General features: G+C 46.0%; 1 protein-coding gene across 3 annotated transcripts in view; it reads left to right on the top strand.

Annotated features, from left to right (window-relative positions):
* The window catches only part of plxnb2b (plexin b2b), a 163253-nt gene extending 137743 nt beyond the window's left edge, over positions 1-25510 (top strand). For all 3 annotated transcript variants that reach the window (XM_029153604.2, XM_029153603.3, XM_029153607.3), the window contains 25 exons: positions 482-569; positions 1334-1512; positions 1982-2130; positions 4275-4386; positions 4989-5125; positions 5593-5775; positions 6586-6679; positions 8274-8471; positions 9576-9755; positions 10178-10314; positions 11462-11562; positions 11910-12139; positions 13112-13293; positions 14721-14787; positions 14932-15078; positions 16051-16207; positions 16938-17038; positions 18695-18779; positions 19119-19270; positions 19508-19665; positions 20928-21075; positions 21160-21224; positions 21314-21389; positions 21985-22059; positions 22557-25510. In XM_029153604.2, the coding sequence (XP_029009437.1) occupies positions 482-569; positions 1334-1512; positions 1982-2130; positions 4275-4386; positions 4989-5125; positions 5593-5775; positions 6586-6679; positions 8274-8471; positions 9576-9755; positions 10178-10314; positions 11462-11562; positions 11910-12139; positions 13112-13293; positions 14721-14787; positions 14932-15078; positions 16051-16207; positions 16938-17038; positions 18695-18779; positions 19119-19270; positions 19508-19665; positions 20928-21075; positions 21160-21224; positions 21314-21389; positions 21985-22059; positions 22557-22661 (3306 nt within the window). In that variant the 3' untranslated portion in view covers positions 22662-25510. The remainder of the gene's footprint in view (positions 1-481; positions 570-1333; positions 1513-1981; positions 2131-4274; positions 4387-4988; positions 5126-5592; positions 5776-6585; positions 6680-8273; positions 8472-9575; positions 9756-10177; positions 10315-11461; positions 11563-11909; positions 12140-13111; positions 13294-14720; positions 14788-14931; positions 15079-16050; positions 16208-16937; positions 17039-18694; positions 18780-19118; positions 19271-19507; positions 19666-20927; positions 21076-21159; positions 21225-21313; positions 21390-21984; positions 22060-22556) is intronic.
* Positions 25511-27164: the final 1654 nt, after the last annotated feature.

The raw sequence follows: 27164 nt of genomic DNA, 5'->3' as shown, positions 1-27164 counted from the left end.
TGTTCAAATAGCTCCCAGCGTGTTTGCCCTCCACTCGACACTCTGGAGTCGTGGAGCCGTAAACACACTGTGGAAACCTGCTTGGTCTCAGGCCTTCTGAGGTCGATCGAACCCATATGGACACAGCATATGCACAGCTGACTTCATGTTCCAGAGTTTTTCACCAGTTCACCTTTGAACTGGTTGCTTCCAGCCTCTTTGATGTTCTCTAGCTCCCTCTAATGGACACAGGCTCCTCGCTGGAGTTATTTTTGCTCCATCCACATTGTGAATTCTGTTATTGGGAGGCTCAAACAGTGCCTAGCCCCCAGCTATGTTCTTTTTCAACATTGATTTCTTCAGCTGAAAATCTGCCAGGCTGGATATATTTTTTCCTCTGGCATGGGCGAGAGCAGCAGCCCACACTGTTTGCTGAGACGAGCTTAAGTGCCATTAATCACTGCGTCCTGTATTAATAATTCATTTTCCTCCAATTGCTTAGTTTTCGTACGATAAGTCACTGGAGACCAACGTTCTCTTCTACGTGAAGGACAAGGCGCTGAACAAGAAGATGGACAGCACACTGAACGGTACCCTCTCACATGTTAATGTGGAGAGCTTATTTACAATGCCCTGTGGGTCCGCTGCCAGTCCCAGCGTGGAGCTTTCATTATGTTTGAGGAAGCTACTTTTAATCTGCATTTGAAAATTAATCAGAAAATGACTTGGTAATTAGTGTATCATCAAGTAGCGGATATGAAGGATTCATGAGCATTTATAAAAAGTGATAGTTGAACCCTACTTTTTTGTCCTTTTAATCAAACTACTTACAAACTAAATTCTTTTCATAATAATGCTTTAGGCATCATGTGTACGCCTCATTATCAGTGCACTAGTCAAAGTCAACTCGCGTTTCCTTGCAGCATTAGACACTTCAGCATCATGGCACTTGGTGGTGGTCCATGACTAATTTAACATTGCACTGATTAGGCTCATGATTGACGGCTTTCAAATCGAATCTGTATTAGTGGCTAATGTAACTTTGAGCCATTAACCTCAGGCAGAGATGGGGAATAAGCCATGAAGTGTAAACTTAATGACTGACAGTTTATAGATTTGAAGTTAGAGCCTTTATTGATCTCTGATTGTAGATACAGTAGCGTATGAAGTGTAAGCAGGCCTCGATGTGTGAAAGCAGTGGAGTTGACTTTTTAATACTGATGCTGAGGGCACATAGTCACAATTAGGCTCACGTTACAGAGGTTAAACCAGATGTGACTGCAAAACACACATGGAAGGGGAACTCCAGCCGGTATTTGAATACATGCATTTCTTCTTGCTGCTTCTCGAACAGTGACCCTGTACAACTGCTCCGTGGGGAGGGAGGACTGTAGTCTCTGTAAGAACGCCGACCCCAAGTACAGGTGTGTGTGGTGCGCCAGGCAGAAGGCGTGCGTGTACGAGAAGCTGTGCAGCACCCAAGGCTCCCAGAGTCCCTACGACGTGGAGTGCCCTGACCCCCAAATCACTGGTGTGAGTATTTACAGAGGCCCCAGCTCCTCACGTTGGCATCCGACCTGTGCCCTGAATGCATGCGATTAGCTGTGCAAAGACATGGAGCGGTGATTGGATTATGTATTGGGGAAATGGATCCCTCAGGTTTCTGATTGACGGACGAGTTGAAAGGGTCGCGAGGAGTCTTGACCTGATCCGCAGCTCAACGTCCAGATTCCAGACGGGATCGATTCTCTCTTTGCTCGCTTGTCAGTGCTGGATTGTAACGGACAAAATCAATCAGCGATCGTGTGGGAGTCAGTGTGGCACAGGTTACAACTGTATAACCTACTTCAGCCAAACAAACCAAACCAAAACAGTCATTTCAACCTCAGGCTCCAACAAGCTTTAACTCCTTCGTTATCCTCATACTAATGTTACTGTTATATATTAGATGTATCGAGAGAATGTGACTTTGATAATAAACCTTTTGTTCTCTCCCATCCAGATCATCCCTCACTTTGGACCCATGCAGGGAGGCATCTCCGTCACCATTCGCGGCTCCAACCTCGGCATCCACAGGGAAGACATCAAAAGCATCAGAGTGGTTGGAGAGCCTTGTATCCATCAGGAGGAGAAGTACTCTGTCTCTACGAGGTAATAACTGCTCACCTTGAATCCGAGCAAATATTTAAACTGCCGCACACACACACACACACACACACACACACACACACACACACCCTAGTTAACATTTCTATCATTCGCTGTTCCAAACTGTGTACAGACAGGTTTTATTCAAAGTCGTTGTTTGTAAAGTTTTGGACGCCTTATCAGCGAGTGGTGCTGTGCCTGCCTCGAGGTGACCTGGGTGTATATTTTAATTAGCTCATTATACCACTGTATTGATCTGGAAGTCTCCAGACGCAAGTTAATTCCGAAACAGCAGCACTCTTTTTAAAATGGGAATGCCAGCGCAGAAAAGAACTCGGCTCCTTATTTGAGCAAAAGCACCACGAGAGCAATGCATTAATACTGAAGCGTTTAAAAACAGAAGGAGAGAGCAGAAAAACAGCCCATATGAGGCTAAGAGGACATAATTATATACCACGTTACTGAGATTTATTAGTAATGCGTCAATGTGTGAACAGAATCTGAAAGCTGTTTCAGCTTTTTTTATGCATTATTTAAGGTTTGGTGGGACGAAGGCCGGAAAGGAAGGAAACCAAACAAACCGGTGTATCATGTTTTGTTACAACGGTTATTTAAATGAAACACGTGAGAAGCTTTCAGGGGGAACAAAAACACAAAGCGAGCAACTGAATAGAACTAATAGATTGGGCTTTTTTGTTTATTGAATCGTCTTTTTTATCATTTAAGATGTTAATCTGAAAAGACATCAGTGACTCCAATAGTAAATAAATAGTAAATAATAGATGAGATTGGGGAACAGAAGACGCCGCTGCTCCAAACCAGCTTCCGCTCGGTCAGTTGTGACGGTCGTCTCCCTGTTCTGGCGCCGGATCGGCCCGAAATAAAACGGACCCGATGCCAGCACGCATTTACCACATGTTAGCGGAGGCCCGTTTACGCTGCACACACTCGGTTTCACCCCGTCACAAAAGGGCTCCGTGTGCTCCCCGATCGCCGCTGAAGGAAGAAATCACTGGAATTAACAATAAGTAGAAGCGTCGGCTTCACACAAACGGGCCACGGAAGAGCTCGCGCATTGTTGTCACTTGCCAGAGCTGTTAACACCTGGCAGGACGGCTCCGCTTTTATGACAAGCTCCCGTTCCACCATCTGCATGATGAGGCATAAACCAGGATTAATGAGACCAGATGGGATTTTTTCACCTTTGAGTCATCCACTTTTGGAGGATTACAAATCCTTGGTTTTAACTTGCCCCATCTTTGCTTTCACACGCTGTTCTGCCGCATCCTGACTTTGGAGTTTACATTATGTCAGTATTGCAGTAATGCATGCGCTCCCACGGCGGCGGGGGCTTTTATTAGCCTGCTCGTGGCCCACATGTTAGCCAGACTGACACTTGCCGTTTTCTGCTGACCTCTTTCATCAGCGACACGTTTCCCCCCCCCCGAGGGCTGCAACAGCCTCGAATGCGCCCGGTTTATCACATGATTCCCAGGAAATTCCAGGCATTGCAATGTGGAAAATTCCCACAGGGCTCCATTTCTGAGCCTCCGCAGCCAAGCGATCTGGCGTTGGGAATTAAACTCCTTTCATAGCGGCTTCCTGACAGCGTTACTCCAACAACGACTGAACTTGTTTAGCATGTGTGCCCACTTGAATACGTCAAAGGAATTTGAGTTATGTTTCTGAAGCGTTGCCGCTTTTTCCACTAGACTAGAGCAGGACGCAGTAATCGTTCATATCTCTGCCAATATCTGCAGCATTTTCACCAGGCTGTTTGTTTTCAGCGAAGCAGCTCTCGGCTGGAAGTCAAAGCAGCGCGGACAAATGTTTTGATTTGCGGAAAATTTTTCTTTCAGTCTCGGTGAAGTAGGGAATTAAACAATCAGTTCTTTAATCGCTTAGCTACTCCACAAAACACTTAATCAGCATCTGTTTTCAAAATCAGCCATGAAATACTCTCTGGATCCAGAATCTCCAGTGATTCTGCGTCTGCTGTGCAGCTTCATTTAATGTCTTAGGGTTAATGAGCGTTGATTGATATTTAAAAACCTCACCAGCAATGTTCATAGATTTCTTTCATACATTAAAGCTGGTCGAGAGAAATGCAGCAGATATAAAGTGGTGCTGTGTGTTTTTCTGTGCAGCGTGGTGTGTGAGATCGGCCCCGTGGCCCCTAAGGGCCCACACTGGGGCCCGGTGGAGGTGGAGGTGAAGGGCGGGAAGAAAGGAACGTCGTCGGTGCTCTTCACCTACAGGGTAAACGCTTCCTCCCACACACAAACACACAGTTCGGCCCCAGGACAGACACGTCCGACAGCTTCCAGCTGATTTAGTTCTTCTAGGCTTGTGTTCCGTTTCCTGAGCACAGAGCGTCTCATCAGAACAGACCCGAGAGCGCGGCGTGTAGGTGAAAGGCCCCAATCCAACATGCTGATGCATTGTCAAATTAAGCGCCGCGCTGCTGTCGTGTTACATTGGTAATGCATTGTTGGATAAGCCAGAATGTTGGTGCCTTCCTCTTTAACCGCACTCTGTGCAGCAGTCCCCCCTTTTCTCCTAATACTATAACAGGCTGCAGCGTAGCTATTTAACGGGCTTTTCATATCTCCGGCTCCGCTAAAGCTCCCCCACGGGGGAGTGCGCCGTGGAACTGTTTGCTCAGCAAATTGAAGCAGATGTGGCGCTTGTATGGGCGCGCGTGTGTAAATGTGCGTGGATGTTTCTGATGGAGACGGGGAGATCGCGGCGGCTGCGTGAGCCCGTGTGTGTGCTTGTAAATCCTCGCTGTGGCGAGATGAGTGTGTATTCATCCTGTTCTCTGTGACTCCCCCCCCTCACCCCCTCCCCTCCCCCGCCAGAACCCAATCCCTGAGGGTGTGGAGCCTGATAGAGGCCCCAAAGCTGGGGGCACCCTCCTTACAATCACTGGCCGATTCCTGGACACGGGCAGTCGGGACGACGTGCAGGTCACCATCGGAGCGGTGGAGTGCGCTGTGTAAGGACGTCTGCTAATAATTGTCATTCATGCAAAGACCGGGCCTGTTTCAGTCCTGTCTCCGCGGTTGATAAGTGCTACTTGTTATTCACACATTGTATTCTGTGCTAATTCTACAGTATGTACACTTTGAAGCACCTTAATTGATTTTTTTAACCATTCTCTTTTGCATTTCTAACCTGAAAATGGAATTGACCTTAACTCTGTGGCGATAAGAAGTTTCCCTTTTCCCACGCGGGCGATTTGCCTGTGCTGTTGTGACCACGTTTGCTCTATCAGAACTCCTTCACGGTGACATTTTAGGCGGAGGTAACGGGGGGGAGAAAAAAAATAACGAGTTAGAGAAGCAGCGAGGATGGAATTTAACAAGCTGTCACGCTGCTGCCATGTTGCTTCCTCTGCACAGCGACCTCGCTGATCTCCACTCCTCCAGCCGGCCCGCGCTGAGTTATGTGCTTGTCTTGCAGGGAGCAGTTTGGACCAGTGATCACCTGCAGGACAGGAGAATACCGGGCAGATAAGGTGCCCTCCGACCTTCTCCCTATCTCAATGAAATATGGAAAGAGTACCACAACAACCATTCCAAGTGCCTTCCAGTTCCTGGAAAACCCCATTGTGACAGACCACTCCCCCAAAGAAAGCTTTGTCTGGTCAGTTTATGCGTCGAAGTGTTGAATAGTGAAACGTGAAATTGAAACTTCTTCTGCAAATGCTAAGAACCCTGTTGTTTTTAAAAGTGACTGTGCCGGCGCATGAATAATTTCCATACTGCCATTTGTTTGTTGTCAGTCTTTGATGTCGCAGTAAGCTGATGCATTAGATGCTCATGTGGTTCTGTTGTTTGTGCGACCGTGCACCGATCACACAGGCTGCTTCCAGGCTAAACTCATTTGTTTCCATGCGCAGTGAAAATGACCCCGGGTTAAATTTCAGAACTGTGCATGTCTGTGTGGCTAATATTTGATTTTTTTATATACATAACATACTGTTGTTCATTTAGACTTTTGAAATCTGCCGTTTTAACACTTAAAAAACACATTCTCCTACTATTTTTAACAGACTGAATGAGTCATTGGAGCATTTACAGTGTAGTTGAAGACTGTATGTGAGCCCCCAGGCCCATAATATCAACAGATGCAAATTGGAAGCAGTAGTTGGCAAAACTTGAGTCAAGTCAGTGAAACAAAATTAGAGCTGTGGGTTGGAGGGAAACTGAGAGGGTTTTATTATTTCAGGCTGTGAGTTTGCTGATCACAAGCTGCCTGTTCTGATGTGAACCACGCAAAAAGACCTTAGAAGACTTCAGTATGTCAGTATCTCCCTCAATATCAGGAGGTGCAATGAATATTTATAGTAGGAAAGTTTAGATACTGTATTTAGCAGTTCACAGCTTGAACTGTTCTGTTTCACTATATTTTGGCTCAGTGTTGCTTCATTTTTTGAATGTGTGTGTTTTCCAGTGGTGGAAGAAACATCTTTGTGACCGGTTCTGGCTTTGACCTGATCCAGACTGCTATTATGAAGGTTCAGGGAGGCAACGTGACATCTTTCGAGGTTTCTATTCACGTGATTTCTTCATCTGTTTCTTGCTCTTCCTCAGCCCAGATGTTTGCATCATCTCGTTACTCTCCTCGCTCGTTTTATTCATCTCGTCTCACGACTCCACGTCTCAGAGTTTCAGCAGTTCCAGCTGCCGACCCTCCCTCTCTCCTACTCACACAGCGCCGCCCATCGATCGGCGCTCATCTCGGGAGCCCACGAGTGCCGTGGTGATTCATTCACGCTCCGCGAAGCTTTTCAGCTGTTGGAGCGGGAGCGCACACCAACAAAAACACACATCCTCCTCTCTTAGCCTCCACTCATCAGTCAGACCCCATAAGCCAGTGTTACGTCGTGTCGTGCCCCTAAATCCCCCGAACCTGTAGGATTGCAGATAGCAGCATCACTGTTTCAACCCCAGCAAAACGTAACTGCGTTCCTCATCCAGCTTAATGAAGTAGGACTGACTGATGGAGACCTTGAAGGAGGTGCACAGAGCGTTCTCCAGTTAACTGGCCGGTGTTAAGTAGCAGCAATTTCCTTCGTTTCATTTAAAGGGCTGCATTTAACACCGGCATTAAGGTTGCAGAAGATTATGCAACTACGCCTCCCTTCACTCTACCCGGGCCAAGTCTTCGGTGCCACCCAGGGACAGGAGCGATTTGAAAAGACTTCTGGCTGCCACAAACTAGCAGCAGATGTAAAGTGTTATCTCAAAGGCCTTGGCTGGTCAGCCTCATAAGCTTCTCTTGGTTTAAGTCCAAGCACTGAACTTGGCCCAAATGTTTGGAATTACTGCAGCTGACTTGTAGTAAAACACGTTGATTACATTGCGTGTCAGAGCAGCGACTCTCTTTAGCTCTTAGTCAGCTGCAGCGGAGGGTTTAGTGCCGGCTTAGAAGGCTTCCACTTCCACCGCTACCACTGTTGCCTGCCTGCTGCCTTCCACATCTTCTCCAGCTCTTCTCTCTGGATCTGGACCCATACCTTAGACTGGTCACTCTCCGTGGGGGGTGCGTCCCATATTGGCCATAATCCCCACAGCTACAGTAGACGGGGGAAACTTGCAGAGGTTCCTATGAAGCATCGCTGGAGCCCACGCCTTTGGCTTTGTCCTTTCGAAAGAGCTGCACCGCGTGTGGGACTGTCGAGTTTAGCCGTCACGCGCTGTCCTGTCATCCCCGCACGGAAACAATCGGAGAGGGACCGAAATATCGCCATCAGTCCGGTTAATCGCACACAAATAAACAAAGCCGGCGGAGGAATGACTCAACTTGAGTTGTGATTGCTGTCAGGCTGCAATTCTACGATGGCAGACGGTGATTTAAATAGAATGAGTGAGAGGAGCGCTTACTTTTACCTTCCCCTCGTACCAAACCGGGCTTTTTTTCCCGTGACACCACCCCCGAAGCCCTCGCTCAACAAAAACATGAATCCACTGCCTCCCTTTCAAAACATCCCTCGACTCCCACTCCTTGTTTTTTAATCTCTAATCCTACCCTATATTTCCTTCACTGATTATGTTGTTATATTCTCCTCCTTTTTTCCGTTTTGTTGCATGAGATGAGTTTGTTTGAGTGACTTTTCTCTCTTCCTACAACGCTTTCAGAACGCCGAGGAGAGAAACGACACGTTCATCCAGTTTAAATCCCCGACCCTGAGAAGCTCCCTCAACCAGCCCTTGAAAACCTACATCCAGCTGGACAACTGGGAGCGGGAGCTGAAGCCCTTCGTCTACCACCCAGACCCCGTCTTCTACGAGCTGACGAAGAAGGTCATCACCGAGACCAGCATCATCAGCGTCACTGTGAGTACCTCCCTCTCTGTAAGTGAGTCAGGACAAATCACGTTATTATGTGACGTGAGGATGAAAATAGAAAAGATGCTGGATTGCTGTTGCTGCACCACATTTTCCCTCTGTTGCCATTTTCTGGTTGTGTTTTGTTGCATATAAAATTATGCAAATACCAGCACATTTGTTATTTTTCGCTCAGTGGCATGATTGTTTTAGAAGTTAAATGAACTGAGGCAAATGTACATTAGTTGCTGCAATTAGCAAACATGTATTTAATTTAAGCAGATAAGGGATTTTAGGGTAAATGTTTTTTTCTAAAACTCTTTGGTGGCATTAGTTAAAACTATATGGTCCCAAAAAAAGAGAAAGTTAAAAAAACATTTTTATGTTAACTATAATTGCAATATAATTATATTGCTTAAGGTCTTAAGTTTCTGTCTTGTATAATGAATAATTTCTCATCTCACCGAGTTGAACGTGTTTAGAAGCATGATTCAGAAGAACTGCTGCTCATATCAAGATTCTTGATTCTGATGCTGCACTGTTTTCATTCTCTCTGGAAGAACAACCACCGTCCTAGTGTTCTGAGGTGATGTCGTTTGCTTGCGTTGCCTGACACTCCAATTCCAAAAGATTTGTAGTTTTTACGTTATCGCCGCATACAAGAAAAGCAGAGAATCATGATGACTGAGATGAAAAAAACCAAGGCTGTGCATTTTTTCCATGCGTAAGCACACTTCAGGTAAATCAGCAGTGAGAAGCAAAGGGAGCGCGGGTCTGAAACCTTCAGCGTTGCTCAGATGCCATTTAACTTCAGCTAATTTCACCTGTTGTACATTCTGGTGCATTAGAGTGATTGAAAGCTTGTCTGTGTGTGTGCTGCTGTGCCACGACTGTGGGAAACGCTGGATCTGTGCCTAAAGTGTCTTGCATAAGAAATGCTACGAAACATGCTCACATTGCCTCTAATCTTAATCTTTTTAATTAACTTTGGCTCTCGTTGTGCAGCAGTCATACTACTGTACAAACTTCCCATCCCCTATAATGAAAGTGCACACGCCTGCCTGTAATTCGCATCGCGCCACGTTAAGCATTGCAGCCGCTCGTCCCCTGCAGGGCCGAGGCTTCTCCAAAGCCATGACCACCAAGGAGGCGCAAGCGTTTGTGGGCGACGTTCCCTACATGGTCAACACGCTGCAGGACGAAAAGCTGTTCCTGGATCCACCTTCGACTACACCCCGGGGGCGCTCCAGACGGCAGCACAGGGACACGCGGCCGGAGCTGCTGGACCTGATGGTGAGGAGACAGACGCAGCGCTGGAGGAAGTATTTAAGCTCCACCGTAGACCATAGTACTGGAGTCAATGTATTTAGCTGTAGACACGCTCGCATGCATCATAAATCTTTACAGTTGTTCTTTAGGCCTGTCCCCTGTACCACTTAAGACCCCATTTTCTAACTCGTTGAACAATATTCATGTAGCTACAAGCCATTGTAATTATATTTAATTATAGTTGAGCTCCGGTTATGACGTACACTCCTTTGGGCAATTCCTCCAAGTGATCTATTGCTTCATTTCTGTAAGTGTGCTGCGTAAAGAGGTGACAACAGCAGCGTATGGATAGTAAAGGATGCCTTCGCAGACGAGGCGGGGTCGTAAAGCGTCAAACCCCATGTTTGCTTAGCGTGGGTAACGGCTGGTTCCCCCTTTGCCTTCAGATCAAGTTCGGGAAGGGGGAGTGGGTGGTCGGCTCGGTGCAGTACGAGCACAAGAACGACCTGTCGCTCTACATCATCATCCCCGCTGTCATTGTGCCCATGCTGCTCATCATCGCCATCTCCGTCTACTGCTACAGGTGAGCTGAGCTGTTTGAGCTTAACGTCACATTTGACTACAATGGTTTTCCACCTTGGATAAGCTGTAGAATCATGGATTGTCTGAGCTTGTTGACCCCGGCCTATTAAGTGATGAGTCATAGCCCACATGCAGTTTTATAAACACTAAACTATGGAAACACAAATAGACAAGCTGCATAAAAAGCTTGGAAGAACCAGGCTTGAAAATGAATAAATGATCGTTTTAAGGTCCCAAAACTAGATTAAAATTCTGTAGCGGACGTCTTAAACCTGTCATGAGTAAATCTCATGGAATGAGTAAAACGTTAAGTCATCCTAACTCATTAAGTTTTTAAAAGGCTGTTCAAGAGTGGGCGTTAAATATTTAGTAGAAGCAGTTCTTCACCTGGTGGCTTTGCTTTGGAGGATCTGTTTTTACTCTTAAACGTTTCTTTGGCTTTGCTAAATATTCATGAACAGAGACGTGTTTGTCTATTTGTACTTTGGTGAACTTATTTAAATGATTTGAATATTTTTCGGCTGATTTAAAATGTGCAGTTCAGAGTTCTGATCCGCGGTGCCGATTCAGCACAGCCGGCCCGGCCCGGCCCGGCCCGGCTCCGCGTAATGAGCTGCGGTGGGACGTCTGCGCGGCTTCGACGGCCTGTTACCCCCTCAGATCATTAAGGTTTACAGCTCACCAAAGTGTTGTGCTGTTGTTTCCGATTGCTGGAGGCCTGGCGTAATCGCTTGTTCTTCATTATCCGGAGTGCAGCGTCTACAATGAGAGAAAGAGGAAAAGGTTGCTCTTTATAAGTAAATATTACAGTTTACTGGGTTAGTGTCACAAGTTAATGCCAACAATTATACTAAGATAAGGCATTTTCAGTCCACTGACAATTTTGTAAAGTAAAAAATTTTTATCTTTGAAATCTTTTTAATGTTTTAAAAAGATTGTCCTATTTTTTTGTTTTGTTTTAAATATTCTTGCATCTTATGTTCCCTAAAAACTGGGTAGTAAATACCTTCTACTGTATGTGTGGCTGTTTCATCGTGAACAGTGGAGTCGGTTATTTCCCTCAACTCAACTATCTGTGAAATCATACGTTGAACAGACTTTGCCCCATTGACGTCTGTGTTACATTTGTCCGTCTCGACGACGTTCAGGAGGAAGAGCCAACAGGCCGAGCGCGAGTACGAGAAGGTGAAGCACCAGCTGGAGAACCTGGAGGAGAGCGTGCGCGACCGCTGCAAGAAGGAGTTCACAGGTACCAGCGCTCGCTTCTGCCAACGCCCCTCAAAGGGTCCACGCGTGTACAACGCTGTGAAGTAATGAAGTGCCTCATTGCACTGATTACATTTCTTTGATGTATTGTGCTGCAGTGAATTAAATAAATTCTCCTGCTTAACATCATGTTATCATTATTATGATGAGCAGTTTCGCAGCAGCAGTAAAAAACAACAGTCTCTCACCGCTGAAGCAATTTTCCCGACAACGGTCTCGTTTCGCTGCCTCTCGCGTCGCGCTGATTGAGACGTAAGAGCAGGCGCTAGGCAATAAAACGGCGCCTATTAAAAGGGAGGCGGCGATGTTTTCTCATCTTCTGCGCCACAGACCTGATGATCGAGATGGAGGACCACACCAACGAACTGAGCGAGGGACGGATCCCCTTCCTGGACTACAAGACCTACACGGACCGGGTCTTCTTCCTGCCCTCCAAGGACGGCGCCAATGACGTGATGATCACGGGGAAGCTGGAGATCCCAGAGGCTCGACGGGCCATCGTGAGCCAGGCTCTGAACCAGTTCTCCAACCTCCTCAACTCCAAGACCTTCCTCATCAATGTAAATATACTGAGGACACGTGCGTCACTAAATAGTCAGATGAAATCAAACGGATTACAGTTGTATTTGGCTTGTTTCATGCAAGGATTGCTGGGAAACCAAGCAGCACTTATTAATATTGAATCTTCATGCACTAAATCGTAGATCCGTCTTCGTCCTATTTGTTGAGTGTGTACATTAAAAGCACGCATTAATTTAAATAGTCAGGATGTATGGGCTATGGCAGGAAGTGCATTCTGACAGGTCTCCGCTGCTTAGCCAAGCACTATAAACCTTGCCATGCGTGAGGATAAGGAGGATCGTCTGGCAGCCTCAGAGCCACTCACAAATTGAAAATGCAGTTGTGCGGTTGTTTGTGAATAAAGCAGGCTGACTTCGAAGGAGCGCATATCTCAATGCAGCTCTTAACTTAACAGCGTCTGGAGTTTTTCCAGCCAAGTGGCCTTTTAAAATTCAGGGGGGAGGATTTGCTGTTGGTTATTTTCAATAACGTAGTAAAGTTGTGGCGGCTTTAAGGGTTGAGTTAAACATTTACTCATCAAAATTAAAAAGGTGTGTGTTGAATAGTGCACAGGCCCATCTGCTTTAAACAAGGTCAATATGCTGCTGTATAAGGGCCTTTTGCATCTGCTTTAAATTCATGCTGTAAAGACTGTAATGTTTTAGTGGCAGAGTACAGTACAGTAAGAGGAGTGAGAAACAGAGGAGGGATGTGAGGATTACTAATAATACTGGAACAGAATCAGCCTCTGAGGTGTTAATTTCATATGTGTGGGTGATTCCTCTTCCACTAATTGGTATCTTCTCTGCGCCACAGTATTTTACAGGGCATAACTAAATTTACCTTGATAATTATTGTTTTCACAAGCTTTGGTGTTGTGATCATTTAAAATCACATTAGGTTGGATTTGGTTTTACGTGCGCGGGCGCCGCCGTTAATTCCACTTGTCACCCGCCCGTTTATGCCTGCAGTTCATCCGAACGCTGGAGCGCAGTCATGACTTCAACGCCAGGGCCAAGGTGTACGTGGCGTCGCTGCTGACGGTGGCGCTGCACGGCAAGCTGGAGTACTACACCGACATCATGAGGACGCTGCTGCTGGAGCTCATGAACGACTACGTCAACAGCAAGAACCCCAAGCTCATGCTGCGCAGGTGAGTCCGTGGGCCGCCGGCGCCGCGTCGGACGCGGGCTCGCCCCGATCCGCCGCGGACCTGAGGCCCAGCAGGTGACTGGACACTGCAGCGTATCCGCTTGGCTGCAGGCGCTTGTTTGGCAGCGCGGTAGTTCGTCTCATATCTAAACCCTGGCCCTGGTGTTATCATCCAGTTTAGGAGGACTGGACTCCGTTCAAGATGCTGCGTACTGTTTCACTCTGTTGAATACTGTAGTCCGCTCCCTGGAGCCAGACTGCTGATCTAATCCAGTCCTCCTCCTTCTGTTTCTCCTTCTGCTCGTGCTCCTTGCTGGAGTCCAACCACAGCGCGCTGTGCGCTTCGCCATCGTCCTCTTGTCCTGTTGCTCTTCACCAACAGGGAGTGCAGTCGACTCGTAATTAGTTTTGCTCCTTTTTACCCTCCACGCATAGTCACATAATGTTCTGTGTCTGCAAGTTGCTTTAAACCATATTCATCACTTAACATTTCCCGCAAATCCCGCGTCTTTTTGCTCTTTGCTTTTCTATTTGAATCATTAAAAAGTACATGATAACGATGTTAATTATGTCGTTAAATTAATTGGTATTTTAAGGAACCTGCCAAACACTCTGACATTGCCTAATATTAGCAGCAGCGTTATCTCCCTTGCAATGTCTCTTAAATACTTTGTTGTGTCGGAGTCGGCAAATATTCAGCCAAGCGACGTGTTTGAAATAAATAACCCTAAAGAAAATTCCAGCGCCGCTTGTTTTTTAACCTCATCTTTGCCGTAATGATGGTGTCAAGGTCAGATCACTCACTGATGATGCTGGCTGCCCTCCTCGGTAGGCCCCATTTGTGTGACGGTACAGTTGCTCATCATTGCTGGGAGGGGGCTCTGTGATCTGCAGCGGTTGGGCATGCTGTGGCTGGCTGTTACGCGGGTACACATCTTAATTATCTCCCAATGGAGAAGTTCATTATACTGATTAGGCCATTGTGCCAACACAGCCTCCTTATATACAAGCATCTAATTAGGCATGCTAACAGCTAACAATGGGCACCATTGGTGGCTGTCTAACAGTAGGATTGGTGATCTGTCAAGTGACCGCTGACACAAGTTTTGGATTAAAATATCATGTCAGTGACAAGCCGAGCAGAAAGTTCCCTCTGTGACATTTTCTACCAGCGCTGTCTTCAGCTGCCTTCAGATACGAGGATAATTGTCCGGAACAACCGTTAACTATCTTTGAGTTTTATTTTATTAAACCATTAAAGCTTATTATACCTGAAGTGAAATTAGTTTTGCAACAAAATTACACGTTTACATAAACGAAAAAATGTAAAGGCAAATACTCAGCATGTCACATTAATTCATGCAAATCGGTGTCAGGCTTGGAATTTTACTGTTATTATAAAAATCAGCAACCTGATGTGTCTTCCAGGTCAGAGACAGTGGTGGAAAGGATGCTGTGCAACTGGATGTCCATCTGCCTCTACCAGTTCCTGAAGGTAACTCAGGGTGGGATGTAATGGTAGTGTAGTGTAATGACAAAGGATGAAGCCATTAGTTGACTCATAATAATCACATATTAAGAGTAAATGTTCATTTAATAACTAGACTTTTGTTTAACCCAACACGTGTTTGTGTGTCAGGACTCTGCCGGCGAGCCCCTGTACAAACTGTTCAGAGCCATCAAGCACCAGATCGAGAAAGGGCCCGTGGACGCCAGGGTGAAGAAGGCCAAATACACGCTGAACGACACGGGCCTGTTGGGCGACGACGTGGAGTACTCTGTCCTGGTGAGAAGGACGCACGCGTGATCAGGCAGCCGCCGCCGCCAGCGGAGCTGCACGCGCCGCAGCAACACAAACATGCGCAGATGGAAAACAATGCACACACACGCGCTCACAAATTGTAGTTGCCATGGCAACCGCCAGCAAACCCCCAGGCGACTGCCCGCGTGTGTGACTTTCATTTTCAGTGTCAGTGTTCACTGCTCACAAACAACGCGCACAACACTTTCCATTATAGCCACAAAGAGCAAAGTTCAGGTTGAAGTACTTCAAGGCGGTGCGAGTACCGGGTTCAGCCGCGACGACCCCTCCCCGACCCGCAGACCCTCCAACCCGCACTTGACACGTAACCATTAGGGCACTTTACAGGGGTTGCAATTTGGTCTCGTGTTTCGCTAATGGAGGCAAATATGAGCACAGCTGTTTTCTTTAAAAGTCATCGCAAATAAAAAGGCCCGTGGTTAATGGCATTGTCGAGGGCAATTATCAAATTAGCCCGAATTACACGTCTCCCGCTGTGATGGATCACATTCTGTGATTGAATTACAGAGCGAGGGGGGGGGGGAGAAAAGCGCAATGAGCAGGATTCCACAGGCAGACACAACCTTTTCACCGCTCACTTTAAAATTCATGCGGGACCACGGGGTTGGTTCCGCCGCCGGCCCCCCGCCCCCTCTGCTCCAATGCGTCTGGTGGTCACTTAGTTAATGCTGCCGGAGTGACTGACTGTGGGAGGCGAGGGGGGTCAGAGTTTGCTCCCACTGAGCCTTGGTCATTATCTGGCCAAGGTGACAGGAGTCCTGTCAGGTATCACCGCGTGCGTGCGTGAGTGTTCGGAGAAGCCCGGTTGCCATGGCGACAACATCCCCACAGAGCTTTGTGTGCGTTCGCGGGTGGGTGGGAACATTTCTGCATATTTGCCATTTGTCCTTTTTCGGCCGTGGACACGTGGCCTCAGCGCCTGCTTGTGTTTGCCAGACTTTGCAGGTGCTCGTGCAGGGCGAGGGTCCGGACGTGACGCCCGTCAAGGTGCTGAACTGTGACACCATCTCGCAGGTGAAGGAGAAGATCATAGAGCAGGTGTTCAAGAACTTGCCGTATTCCCTGCGCCCCAAGGTCGACAGCGTCACGCTGGGTGAGTGAAGCAAAAGGCAGGAGGCGTCTGCTGGTGTTGATTAATGTAAGGACCACTGGGAGTGGCCAGGACGTCGCCATGGCGACCAAATTAAGTGGATCAAATGGTTTGTGGAGTAAAAAATGCTTTTCTGGTGCTGAGGAGTGATTCACTGTCATCACCATGAAGTCTTTCTCACTCGTCTCGTCAAAAACCTAAGGGACCGACATGAAAGGCTAAAGCTCTGTAGACGTTTTCCAACATCAAAGCAAATTGAATTCCCACTCAAGCTGTAGATCTCATTCCTTTATACATTTTAGATAAGCAGAGACTACGTGGTGAATCGGAGCGATAACTCCTTTATATTTGGTGATAGTTGTGAATGAATCACAGGTTGCAGACGGCAGGGAGCTCCGGTCTGCAGCAGTGTAGAAGGTTCCTACAATGACATCGTTGGGGTGAAAGTCACAGTTCACACGTAGATTTGAGATCTGTTACTTCCTCACCTCAAATTACCTCCAGTGCGTCACGGATTCCCAGGAGTGAGACTTGGCCAGACTGTGAGATGGGTTTATTTAAATCCACGTTATTACAGTATGGCCGCAGGCCTGTGATGAAACAAATGCAGTCGGTATTGGATAGAGTGAAATAAACCCATCCGTGTGGAGATGAGTGCCCAGTTACTGCAGCACCTCCACGAAGCGGGTTCGGTTTTAGGTCTGACCCCCTTTTCCTCCTGTCCCAACCACAGAGTGGCGTCCGGGCTCCACGGGGCAGATTCTGTCAGACCTGGACCTCACGTCCCAGAAGGAGGGCAGATGGAAGCGCATCAACACTCTGGCACACTACAACGTGAGTACTGACAAAAATTTGCTGCCGTGATGCAACATATTAAAAAAAAAAATGAAGGCTAGAAATAGCAAAGGGATGTGAAGAGGCGGCGGGGAAGTGAAAAGCTGCGTGCTGGCATGTGGAGGTGAATGGGGTTGCCTATTTTCATGCCATTTCAGTAACAGGCTGAGCTTTATCTCTCGTGTCACAGCGCTGTGAATGTAATCTGCGCCCGCTGCAGTTTTCCTGAGTTGCACCATATGATTTTTAAAATTGGTTTCCTTGTTGGCTTATTTTCATAAAAGCGCTTTCTTTCATATCCACTAATCGATGAACAGATGTGAGGACACGTTTCTCACTATTCTGAGCATCTGGCAGTTCAGTGGCTGAGACAAGACAAGGAAACGTCAGTCATACAATCTGTGTGTGTGTGTGTGTGTGTGTGTGTGTGTGTGTGTGTGTGTGTGTGTGTGTGTGTGTGTGTGTGTGTGTGTGTGTGTGTGTGTGTGTGTGTGTGTGTGTGTGTGTGTGTGTGTGTGTGTGTGTGTGTGTGTGTGTGTGTGTGTGTGTGTGTGTGTGTGTGTGACTAAACAACAATTTATGTCCAAAATCACAAACGTCCTTGGGACTAATGATTAAAACAATTCCCTTACAGTATATAGTGAGTGATCCATCGTTGGTTCTAAGACTGCACCTCCACAACCAGAGCTTCAAAGCGACAAAATTAAAGATTAAAATCAGGAGGAACGTAAATTGAAGACAGACTGTGATAGAGCTACTTGGCTATTGTTAGTGTGTCTCACTGCTATTTGTGATGAAAATCCTCCTTGGAGACAATAAACTAGTAATACGTCTTTTAACGAACAGCACATGAGGATGCTTTTGTGCGACGAGCGCTCAAGGACAATACTGGAAATTGCAGAAGTGGTCCTTCAAAGCCTTTCACGTGCCTCTTTATTTCTACTCCATCAAGCAGCTCTTTAAATAAAAATCCTAGACTTTGAGTGGCGTTTATCGTGTACTGTCTGGACTAGTCTTGAGCTGGAAGCTGATACAGTAACTATTGAAGTATGTAAACATTTTCTGATGAAGCTTCTGAAGAAACATGCCTACGAATCAAATACACAATAAGGTTCTGTAGGATTCCTCCTTTCACTTTTCTCTGTTATCAGTTCAGCAAAAATTAAATCTCCAGCTCGGCCGCCGTGGTTTGCTATTGTGGCTCAGCGGAGACAGAACACCACTAAATCTTCTTGGCACAGTATCGATCCAGGGAAAGTAAAGGTCACGCACAAATATCCCCTGCCCGTCCTGCATTTCGGCCACTTAAACCCTCCTCTTTTAAAAGTGCTCCCCTTCCTTTCATTCCTCCCGCTGATGTGTTGGAGGTTGCTGTTAGAGGACGCCCTTGCTGCCATACATTCATTGTTTGTGTCTGAGTGGTGCTAATCACGGTATTTGTGCCATAAATAATGGGCCGAAGCCAAAGAACCTGTAATGACCTGACCTGTAAATACCCCAACAAAGACCCACCGGTGCCGTCCACTCCATCACATTGATTATGAATTAGTTCTGGGGCACTTAAAGAGACTGCTGAGCTCCGTCACTGTACCTATTAAAGTTGATGTGGGTGAGGGGAGCGCGTGCTTTGTCTAACGGCTGCTGTGTGTGTTCCAGGTGCGAGACAACGCCACACTGGTTCTGTCCACAGTGGCCCACACTCAGCAGAACTATGACCAGAACCAGGAGAACCACGAAGAACGTAAGTGTGTTGCTTCACATGTTGAATCCACGCACAGATCAGAATACAAAGCATGTCTTTGTTTCCGAGCCCTAGGGCTTCAGTCAGCATCCCTGTTCTCATTGAACATGCTAATACTTGTTGTTTTAGCACGCTTTGAGATTATGCTGCACATGAATAATATTTATCTGCAGCCTTTTTATGTGCATTTCAGAATAGTCAATTGTTGAATCTGCCTGCATTCGCATTCACAAACAACCTCCCAGGTTTCATCATCTGAATATGTTTTGTGAGGTTGTGCATGAATAAGTCATCAAAAGAGATTTTGGGAGAGAGTTTAAGAAGCCTGTTTTGTGACAGGAAATGCTCTGCTGGACGACGACAAGGTGTTCCACCTGGTGAGGCCGGCGGATGAGCTGGACGAGATCAAGTGCAAGAGAGGCAGCATAAAGGACAAGTCCATGACCAAAGCCATTACAGAGATCTATCTGACGCGACTCCTGTCCGTCAAGGTACAAAGACAGAATTATTTATTAGTAGTCCTTTGATTTTCTGACTGAAGCAAACCGCAGTGTTTGATCGCTCTGGTTTCCAGTTAAAAGACCAATTTTATTCATGAAGTCGAGTTTAAATAGGCAGAAAATAGTCAAATATTCTCCAGAAAAGCCGCACATCTTCCCTGGCATTAGGCGCAGATGGCTGTGTCTCAGGCTCTCTGTCTATTCCTGTCTGTCCACGGCTCCATTCAGGGAACGCTGCAGCAGTTTGTGGATGACTTCTTCAGAAGTGTGCTGTGCTCGGGGGCAGTGGTGCCGCCGGCTGTCAAATATTTCTTTGACTTCCTGGATGAGCAGGCGCTGAAACATAATGTGGATGAGGAGACCATCCATATCTGGAAGACTAATAGGTAACTCACTACAATATAATCCACTGGTTTAACCTATATGATGTAAATACATATTATGAACCTATCAAATGTTATTTAAAGTAGCTACGAGTAGTGTAGAAATGTCACTGGTTACTTTTTCATATGATCAGACCACCGCCTGGATACAGTAACTCTCCAAGAAATAAAATTTACTTACCCAAGAAAGCGCTGAATACAAATGGACAATTTCAGCTCACTTAGTTTGCGTTTGCGATCGTCCCGCTCCCATGTGACATTTAAGTGCATGAATTAGTGTCACGCTGGCTGGGGCTCAAGCGCACAAGACGACGCGTTGCATGTAGATGCAAGTGATTGACGCGCGGCTGGCAAGAGAGCACCCACACAAGGACAGGAGATGAGCAATTTAATTACTTACTACACTCCACACCACAGTCTGCCTCCACCCGCTCTGTTTATCAAATCAACTGAGGGCTATGTATTAAATATGAATGTGTGTATGAGGCATAACAACAAACAAACATGGTAATTATGTCCCCAGCTAATTTAGTTCTGTGATTATAGCAACATTGCTATTTTTATGCTTCTATTGTATTCTCACTGCAGCCTTCCTCTGAGATATCTCCCAACCAGTATGAATTTTACACGGTGTTCGTTTCATGTCTCAGATGGCGGAGCACTCGTACCGATAAGGGAGAGGGCTTTTTTTTTTTTTTTTTTTTTTGGGAAACCATCATATTTTGGGGGTTCTTTTGAAATCGCACGCCGACGCGGGTTGGAACGAGACATGAGGAGATTGTGTGTTCCCGTTCAGAGGGGAAATTAGCGCGCGTACTGGAGCGTCGCGTCGCGTCGGGGCTGTAGGTTGTTAGGCTGCACGGGAGAAAGGTCAGGGTGCTGCTGTTATCGCGCCGTTTGTTGGAGGAGACGGGCGTCATTGGCGGCTGCTCGCTGAAGGTCCCTTATGTCATTAGGGGGAAAGAAGGGCTGTGGGGTTTTTTTTTTCTTCTTTCGTTTTCATTTTTATTGAACAGCAATAATTCTCACAGAGGTCTGTGTCATATGAAATTGTAATATAAAGTGACAGTGGAGGGTATTGTTCTGAATAAACTGCCACGTACAAGAAAGGCTTTTCTCCATCCCTGTTATTATCTTGTACTGCACTCAATTGCACCTCAGGCAGGAGCTCTTGCACGTGAAATGCCTGCTTGACTCCACCGATGAGCCTTTCCTGCGATAACAACCACTACAATAAGACCGCTTTCTAACACCCCCCCAAACAGCCTCCCTCTGCGATTCTGGGTGAACATCCTCAAGAACCCCCACTTCATCTTCGACGTCCACGTGTCTGAAGTGGTCGACGCCTCGCTCTCCGTCATCGCCCAGACCTTCATGGACGCGTGCACCAAGAGCGAGCACAAACTCAGCCGGGTGAGTGGCGCCGAGCGTTGAGCTCAGGGGACGGCGGAGACCAGTCCGTCTGACGCTGTGTCGTTGTTGTCTCTGCGTCTCCAGGACTCTCCAAGCAACAAACTACTCTATGCAAAGGAAATCTCCACCTATAAGAAGATGGTGGATGAGTAAGGCCAGCAGCCTCCGTTCCATCTGTTACCTTCATCACGGCGTAATGTGTAATTAACCACCTCTTTGCACCTGTCTGTGTGTGTAGCTACTACAAGGGCATCAGGCTGATGGTGCCCATCAGCGACCAAGAAATGAACACTCATCTGGCAGAGGTGTCGCGGGTGAGAAATGCAATTCTCTACATTTAAGCTACGCATCTGATTAGTTGCTTCCAGCATCAAACAACCAGTATTAGATGCAGTTTCCCACTGTGGGACTAATAAAGGGCTATAAACGTAATACTGTGTGACTGGTAGGTGAAATGGATTTTGGGTAATGTAGTCACCGTAATTAGCTGTGCTACTTTCACCTGCTCGATTTTCCTCTGCCTCAAACTATTTTAGGCGCTGTAGTTAGTTGTGTGAGTGCAGTGAGGCGTTTGAGCAGCGAGTCCAGAATCTATGATATTGGAGCAGCGAGCTTCTTGTTTATGTGAGCTGTGAATTCAGTGTAAGGACCGTGCCCTTGACCGCTGCCAAGGTCGACTGCCGCGCGTCGCTGTGTACTGAATATGAAACCAAAAGATGACGGCTGCAACCAGGGTGTGACAGATAATGACTTTAAATGATGTCTAATGGTTAATGATAAGGTTTTCTATGGAGCTGAGTTTGTTTGTGTTGTTTCTGGATAATTGCTCATTCAAGTGTCTGTTGTTTCACGGCTTACTTACATTTCCCATTTAACCTTTAAACTGTTTTTTTTTTGTATGGTCTCCAGTCTCACTCAGATAGGCTGAACACACAAGTGGCTCTCCATCAGCTTTACCAGTACGCCAGCAAATACTATGACGGGGTAAGAGTCCCTCCTCTTTCCTATCGCACCCAAAGGAGGCTTTCGCTGAATGCACTACTGCCCACTGTATTATTGCTTTTCCTTTTTTCTTGCTTCACTCTTGATATGCCAGAAGTGTGATTGTATGAAATTTTAATTGAAAGCATTTCTGTGGGATGTGAATTGGAAAATTGCTCAGGGAATTGATTTTTAAATGTCCATTGTGCATTGCCACTTGAGGTCATGAAAAGGGGATAAACAAAACCTAATGAACAAGTTGGATAAACAAATGGGGCTGTCAGTCTCCCCTAAGTGGGGCCCACAAACAATAACAGCTTATATGACTGTTCATGTCAAATAAAGTCGTCGTGCCCTCCAATTTTCCTCGCCTCCTCTTCCTCTTTGTCCTGTATTCATCCTTTCTCCCCATCACTGCTCCTTCTCGGCTTTTTGCGACTTTGCCCTTTTGCTTCGCTCGCCTCCATTTCGCTCCTCCTCACCTTCCCTTCCTGTTTCAGATCATCGCATCCCTCGACGAGGACCCAGCTGCCCAGAGTAAACAGCTGACCCTGCGGCTCCAGCAGATAGCGGCCGCCCTGGAAAACAAAGTGACTGATCTCTAACACGCTGGTCGGCACCAAGGGAGGATGGAGGAGGGGAATGGAAGGATGCTGCCAGTGACTACGGGGGCTTAGTTCTTGTGTTTTGTTTTGTTTTTAAAGCGAAAAACACACGGAAATGAGGGAAGGTGAGAAGGGACTTTTTGTGCTGCAGAGTAAGGGGGGACTAATGAAATGCAGATAGAGCAAAAAGAGGAAGAAAATGATGGGTTACGCTGTCATAGGTACGCCTTAAAGCTCACTTGCCAAACCTTAAAGGTCTGCGCGCTCGCTCATGCTTCACTGAATATTGCCTCCCACAATGCAGCGTGGGAGACGGCTGTCTGAGAATTAGGCCCCTCCGTGGAGCACTGGCACAGGAGATAATCAGATGTTCAATTTCTTTCTGTGTAGAAAAGGTTTTAAGAATTGTATTATATATTTTTTTTATCGTGCAGTCTTTATGCGGAAAGCTTTATAAGGAAAAAATATCTTTTTAAATGGATCACCTTGTGGTGCACATAGTGTTTTTATTAGCCTGTGTGTGCGTAGATGTCCGTGGAGAGCGAGCGCGTGCGACGGCGTGTGTTTGTGTGGACCGTGAGAGTGCGACTGGGAGTGCGTGTGCGCACACAGGATGCCTAACGCCAGGCGCGAGGGCGAAGGGACGCCTGCTTTCTGTCATTTTAATTCCCCGCATCCAGTGACACGCTGGACCCCGCTCTCATCGAGCTTCTTGACAGAGACCAAAGGGTCCTCGCAGGGACACCGGTTAATCTAGCAATGTACAGGCTCAGTAGAACGACAGGTCAACAGTAATTTCAGAAACATTACACTTACATTCCTTTCTGCTTTCCACTCGGATTTGCTTGGAGCTGGAGTGCCACTTGTGCTGGTAGAAATCGATAATAGCACAGTCTGTCTCCCTTTATTGTACAGTGCCATGAAACATTCCACTTCAACTAAAGCACAGAAGGACGTAGATGACATTTTTAAAGACATTTCAGTTAATGACTATTTTCAGATATATTGTTTTCTGGTTTATGATGAAACTTGTTCTTTTTTTTCTCAACTGTCAGCAAGAAGCAGCTTCGCTCCGCCATGGAGCCGTGCCGCTCACATTACCCCGGCAATAATGTCAGAACACCTTGAGCCGCATCTAGCGCTCACGTTAGCTTACGAAATGTACTCGCATACAGCAGCAACTCAGCAATATGATTTGTAATGCCATTATTTTACTATTGTCATTTTAATGTTTGAAATAACCATTCGTTTAAGCATTCTGCCTCTAAAGCTATGAAATAAATCGCCTAATGCATATGATGATAGTAATAGACCAGAGACACAGTTGGTACTTAAATGCTACGTTTTGAAGTGAACTCCAGTGGTTTTAGTGTTCTGTGGTGTTGGCGAGGTCAGGTTCAATCATGTACATAATTGTTATCGTAATTGGAATATTGATATGTCAATGTCAGAGCTGAGGTGTTGGCAGGGTAGAAATGGGGGTTTGATATTTCTTGGGCCATTAAACGCCACTCCAAATTGTAGGTTTTGCTGTTGAGATGATTTAATTGTGCTCCCTGTATCTGATCATGGATGTGTGTAGTTGACAGAGCATAACGAGCTCCAGAGACCCCAGAATGTTAATGATTCCTGCCTTGGCTCCGGAGAGGTTCTGTACGGACCTGGAGCCTGCCTGCTTGCCTGCCTGCCTGCCTGCCTGCTCTCTCAGCATGGTACCCTGGCATCCCGACCAACAGCACTTGGCACTGCCCACTCAGCGCAGTGCAGAGTGGCACTCTGTATAATGGAATCAGCAGGGGAGGCTTTTGATCTTAATTGCGTGCCGACTGCAGACTCCATCCTTGTCTCCGCTGTTGTTTACTGCTGACTCTTCTCTCGCTGACAGAGTTGATGCAAGAAGCTTCTTTCAGAGCCTTTCTTTAACCAAAAATGTGCCTTATTGAATAGGATGATACATACAGTATATATTGTTTCTAAATTATTCTATTGGTAACCTAGGTCATTATGATAATAGTGCTATAGACAAAGCAATGTATTTGGACTTGTGATATTATGTGTGCTGTCTAAAATGCAAGACTGCCCTGCTGCAGCCGTTTGCGTGCCAATAGGCTGAAGACATTTCAGTATGATTTTCTTTACGGTTGCAGTTTCGATGTGTGCATTTCATTTGGGTGTCTGTGGCGTGTGCTTATTAGGACTTTGGTGGCTATAAGGCGAAGAGCCAAAAGGAATAAAACAGTGGCCAGTGTGATTTGGCTTTCCCTTGAAAATGTTTGGCATTCTGAAATTAGTCTGAAGTCAAATGGTCTCGATATATGTAGATTGAAAATAGCTCAAAATTGTTACAATGGTGTAAATTTTTTTGCCATGTGTTTCTCAGCTATTCCACAATGTGTATGATAAATGACTATCTATACTCGACAAATGACCTTTCTTACTGCTGTGCAGTGATTTTTATTTCTTGTTTCCTATACCATATAAATCTTTGTAAAACATGTTGAAATACTGTATTCTAACTGTATAACCCTATGCATTGAGTCCTGGGACAAAAACACAAAAGAGAAAAAAAAGTGTGTGCAGTTGTCGAGACTTTCTTTCCCACTTTGAAACTTGTGAATGTGCTGTATTGGTAAAAGAAACCGGAACACTCCATTTTCTGTACAAGACCAATAATGGAAGCCAATGTTTTCCTCCATCCAAGGCAGCTCAGAAGATTCTCGATCTTGTACCTGATCTGGTTGTACTGGATGAAGCTAATTTTACAAAGGTTGTGTGTGGACGGAGCAGTTACCCACAGGTTTCATCATACACTCCTCCATGAATAAACTCAGAGACACATACGCCCTTCATATCTGCTGTGTTTCTTTCACTTTTAGAATATTGACTTGCTTCAATTGAACACTCTCCTCCCATGCATATTGCATGAGCTACAATCACCTTGGCTGACAGAGTAACTTACCACAGGTAGCCAAGCAAAGAACTGAATCCTAGCTTTGAGGATTCTGGTGTTTCTGTGGCTCATTCTAGGACCACAGAGTCACTGAAGAGCTTCTACACAGACAGTAATGGGTCGCCTATAATTATGATTGCCATTCATGCAAAAGCAATCCCTTTATGACGGAGAAGGCCAAGTGCTCAGACCTGACTTGTTTCAGATATTCACACGTTATGAGCCTAGATCATTTTCTGCATCACTCTCTTTCTGCATCAAACCTTACGATGGGTGATGCTTCTCCCCAAATGCCACATCAGGTTCCTGTCACATGGCTCAGAATACAAACTAAAAGCCAATATCTGGCTTCACAAAATGAGCTAATAATGTAAATAGCCGCGTGGCACCGCTGTCATTGGCAGTGAAGGTTGAAAAATTGCTGCGAAAACATTAATTAAGTAATGACAGCCAAGAATGAGAATGGAAAAAGAAAGATGAAAGGCAAAATTGCCTCATCTGCCTGCCTAACAAAGCCCGGTGCCGGGGTGGAGATGACGAGGACGGTCCAGCACCCTGCACAGGCCATCCTCTTACTGAGCGGATCATTCATGCAGCAACAGATGCAGCAACTTCAAGGGCTGGTGCCAAAGCGACAATGATTACACTTGATTATCACAAGCGCTGCATCTCGCACGCTTGCCTGGTGGAAAATCAAAGGCAATACTGTACCTTGTATTTCTGTTCATTCGTTTATTTTTTGGAGTCAACGTTATGTGCTGTGAACTGCACTCGCGATGAGACTTCTGAGCAATTATACCCTTCAATGTCTAGAAATCGATGACGCCGCACACTAAGAATATTTATCGAGTCTCTCTGCAGGGGTTCCTACAAGAAATTGGGTTAAAATCTGCATGCTGGCTTCTGTTCTGTCTGGGTGCTTTGCATACAACAACCAGCTTCTCCTTCAGCAGGAGATACCAGCGGGTTGCATTTCACCTCAACGTGTTTCAAGCCTTCTAATGAGATTTGGCTTTGATTTCCTCTGCCTTGAGAGAAAGGAGGTGGAGAACCTGGTTGGGAAACAACAATGATGGCGTGTTGTTATTTCAAAAGTGGTTCTGGTGAATAATTTATGTATCAACAACTGGTTCCAGGGCTGTATGAGCTTAGTGCTGACCTGAGGGCAAATGAAATGATCGTGTTAGGTTAGCTCACATTTAATGGGCTTAGACCTGTGCGATTTTAAGCCAGTGACCCAGGCTACATCCGCACACAGCTGGTTTCATCCAGTTATGGGCCACAAATAATAAAAATGACAGAAAGGTTTATCTGTGTGATGTGTATGCGCAACTTAGTTTGGAAACATTATATTTGTGTACTTCAGCTATAAATTAATAACTTCTAGTCTATTAAAAATATATGCACTAATAATTTATTTTATGTTTCCTTAATACTTGCAAAAGATTTACTACTGTTGAAATCATCGTAAACTTGCTGTAGTCAGAGTTTATTGAACCTCCTGGGGAAATTGACAATCACTTATTGTAATAATCATTACTTATTATTTACAT

Source organism: Betta splendens, chromosome 6 (genome assembly GCF_900634795.4).
Source record: "Betta splendens chromosome 6, fBetSpl5.4, whole genome shotgun sequence".
Lineage (NCBI taxonomy): Eukaryota > Metazoa > Chordata > Actinopteri > Anabantiformes > Osphronemidae > Betta > Betta splendens.
The sequence above is the reverse complement of the archived record's forward strand: the minus strand, read 5'-3'. Positions and strand labels throughout refer to the sequence as shown.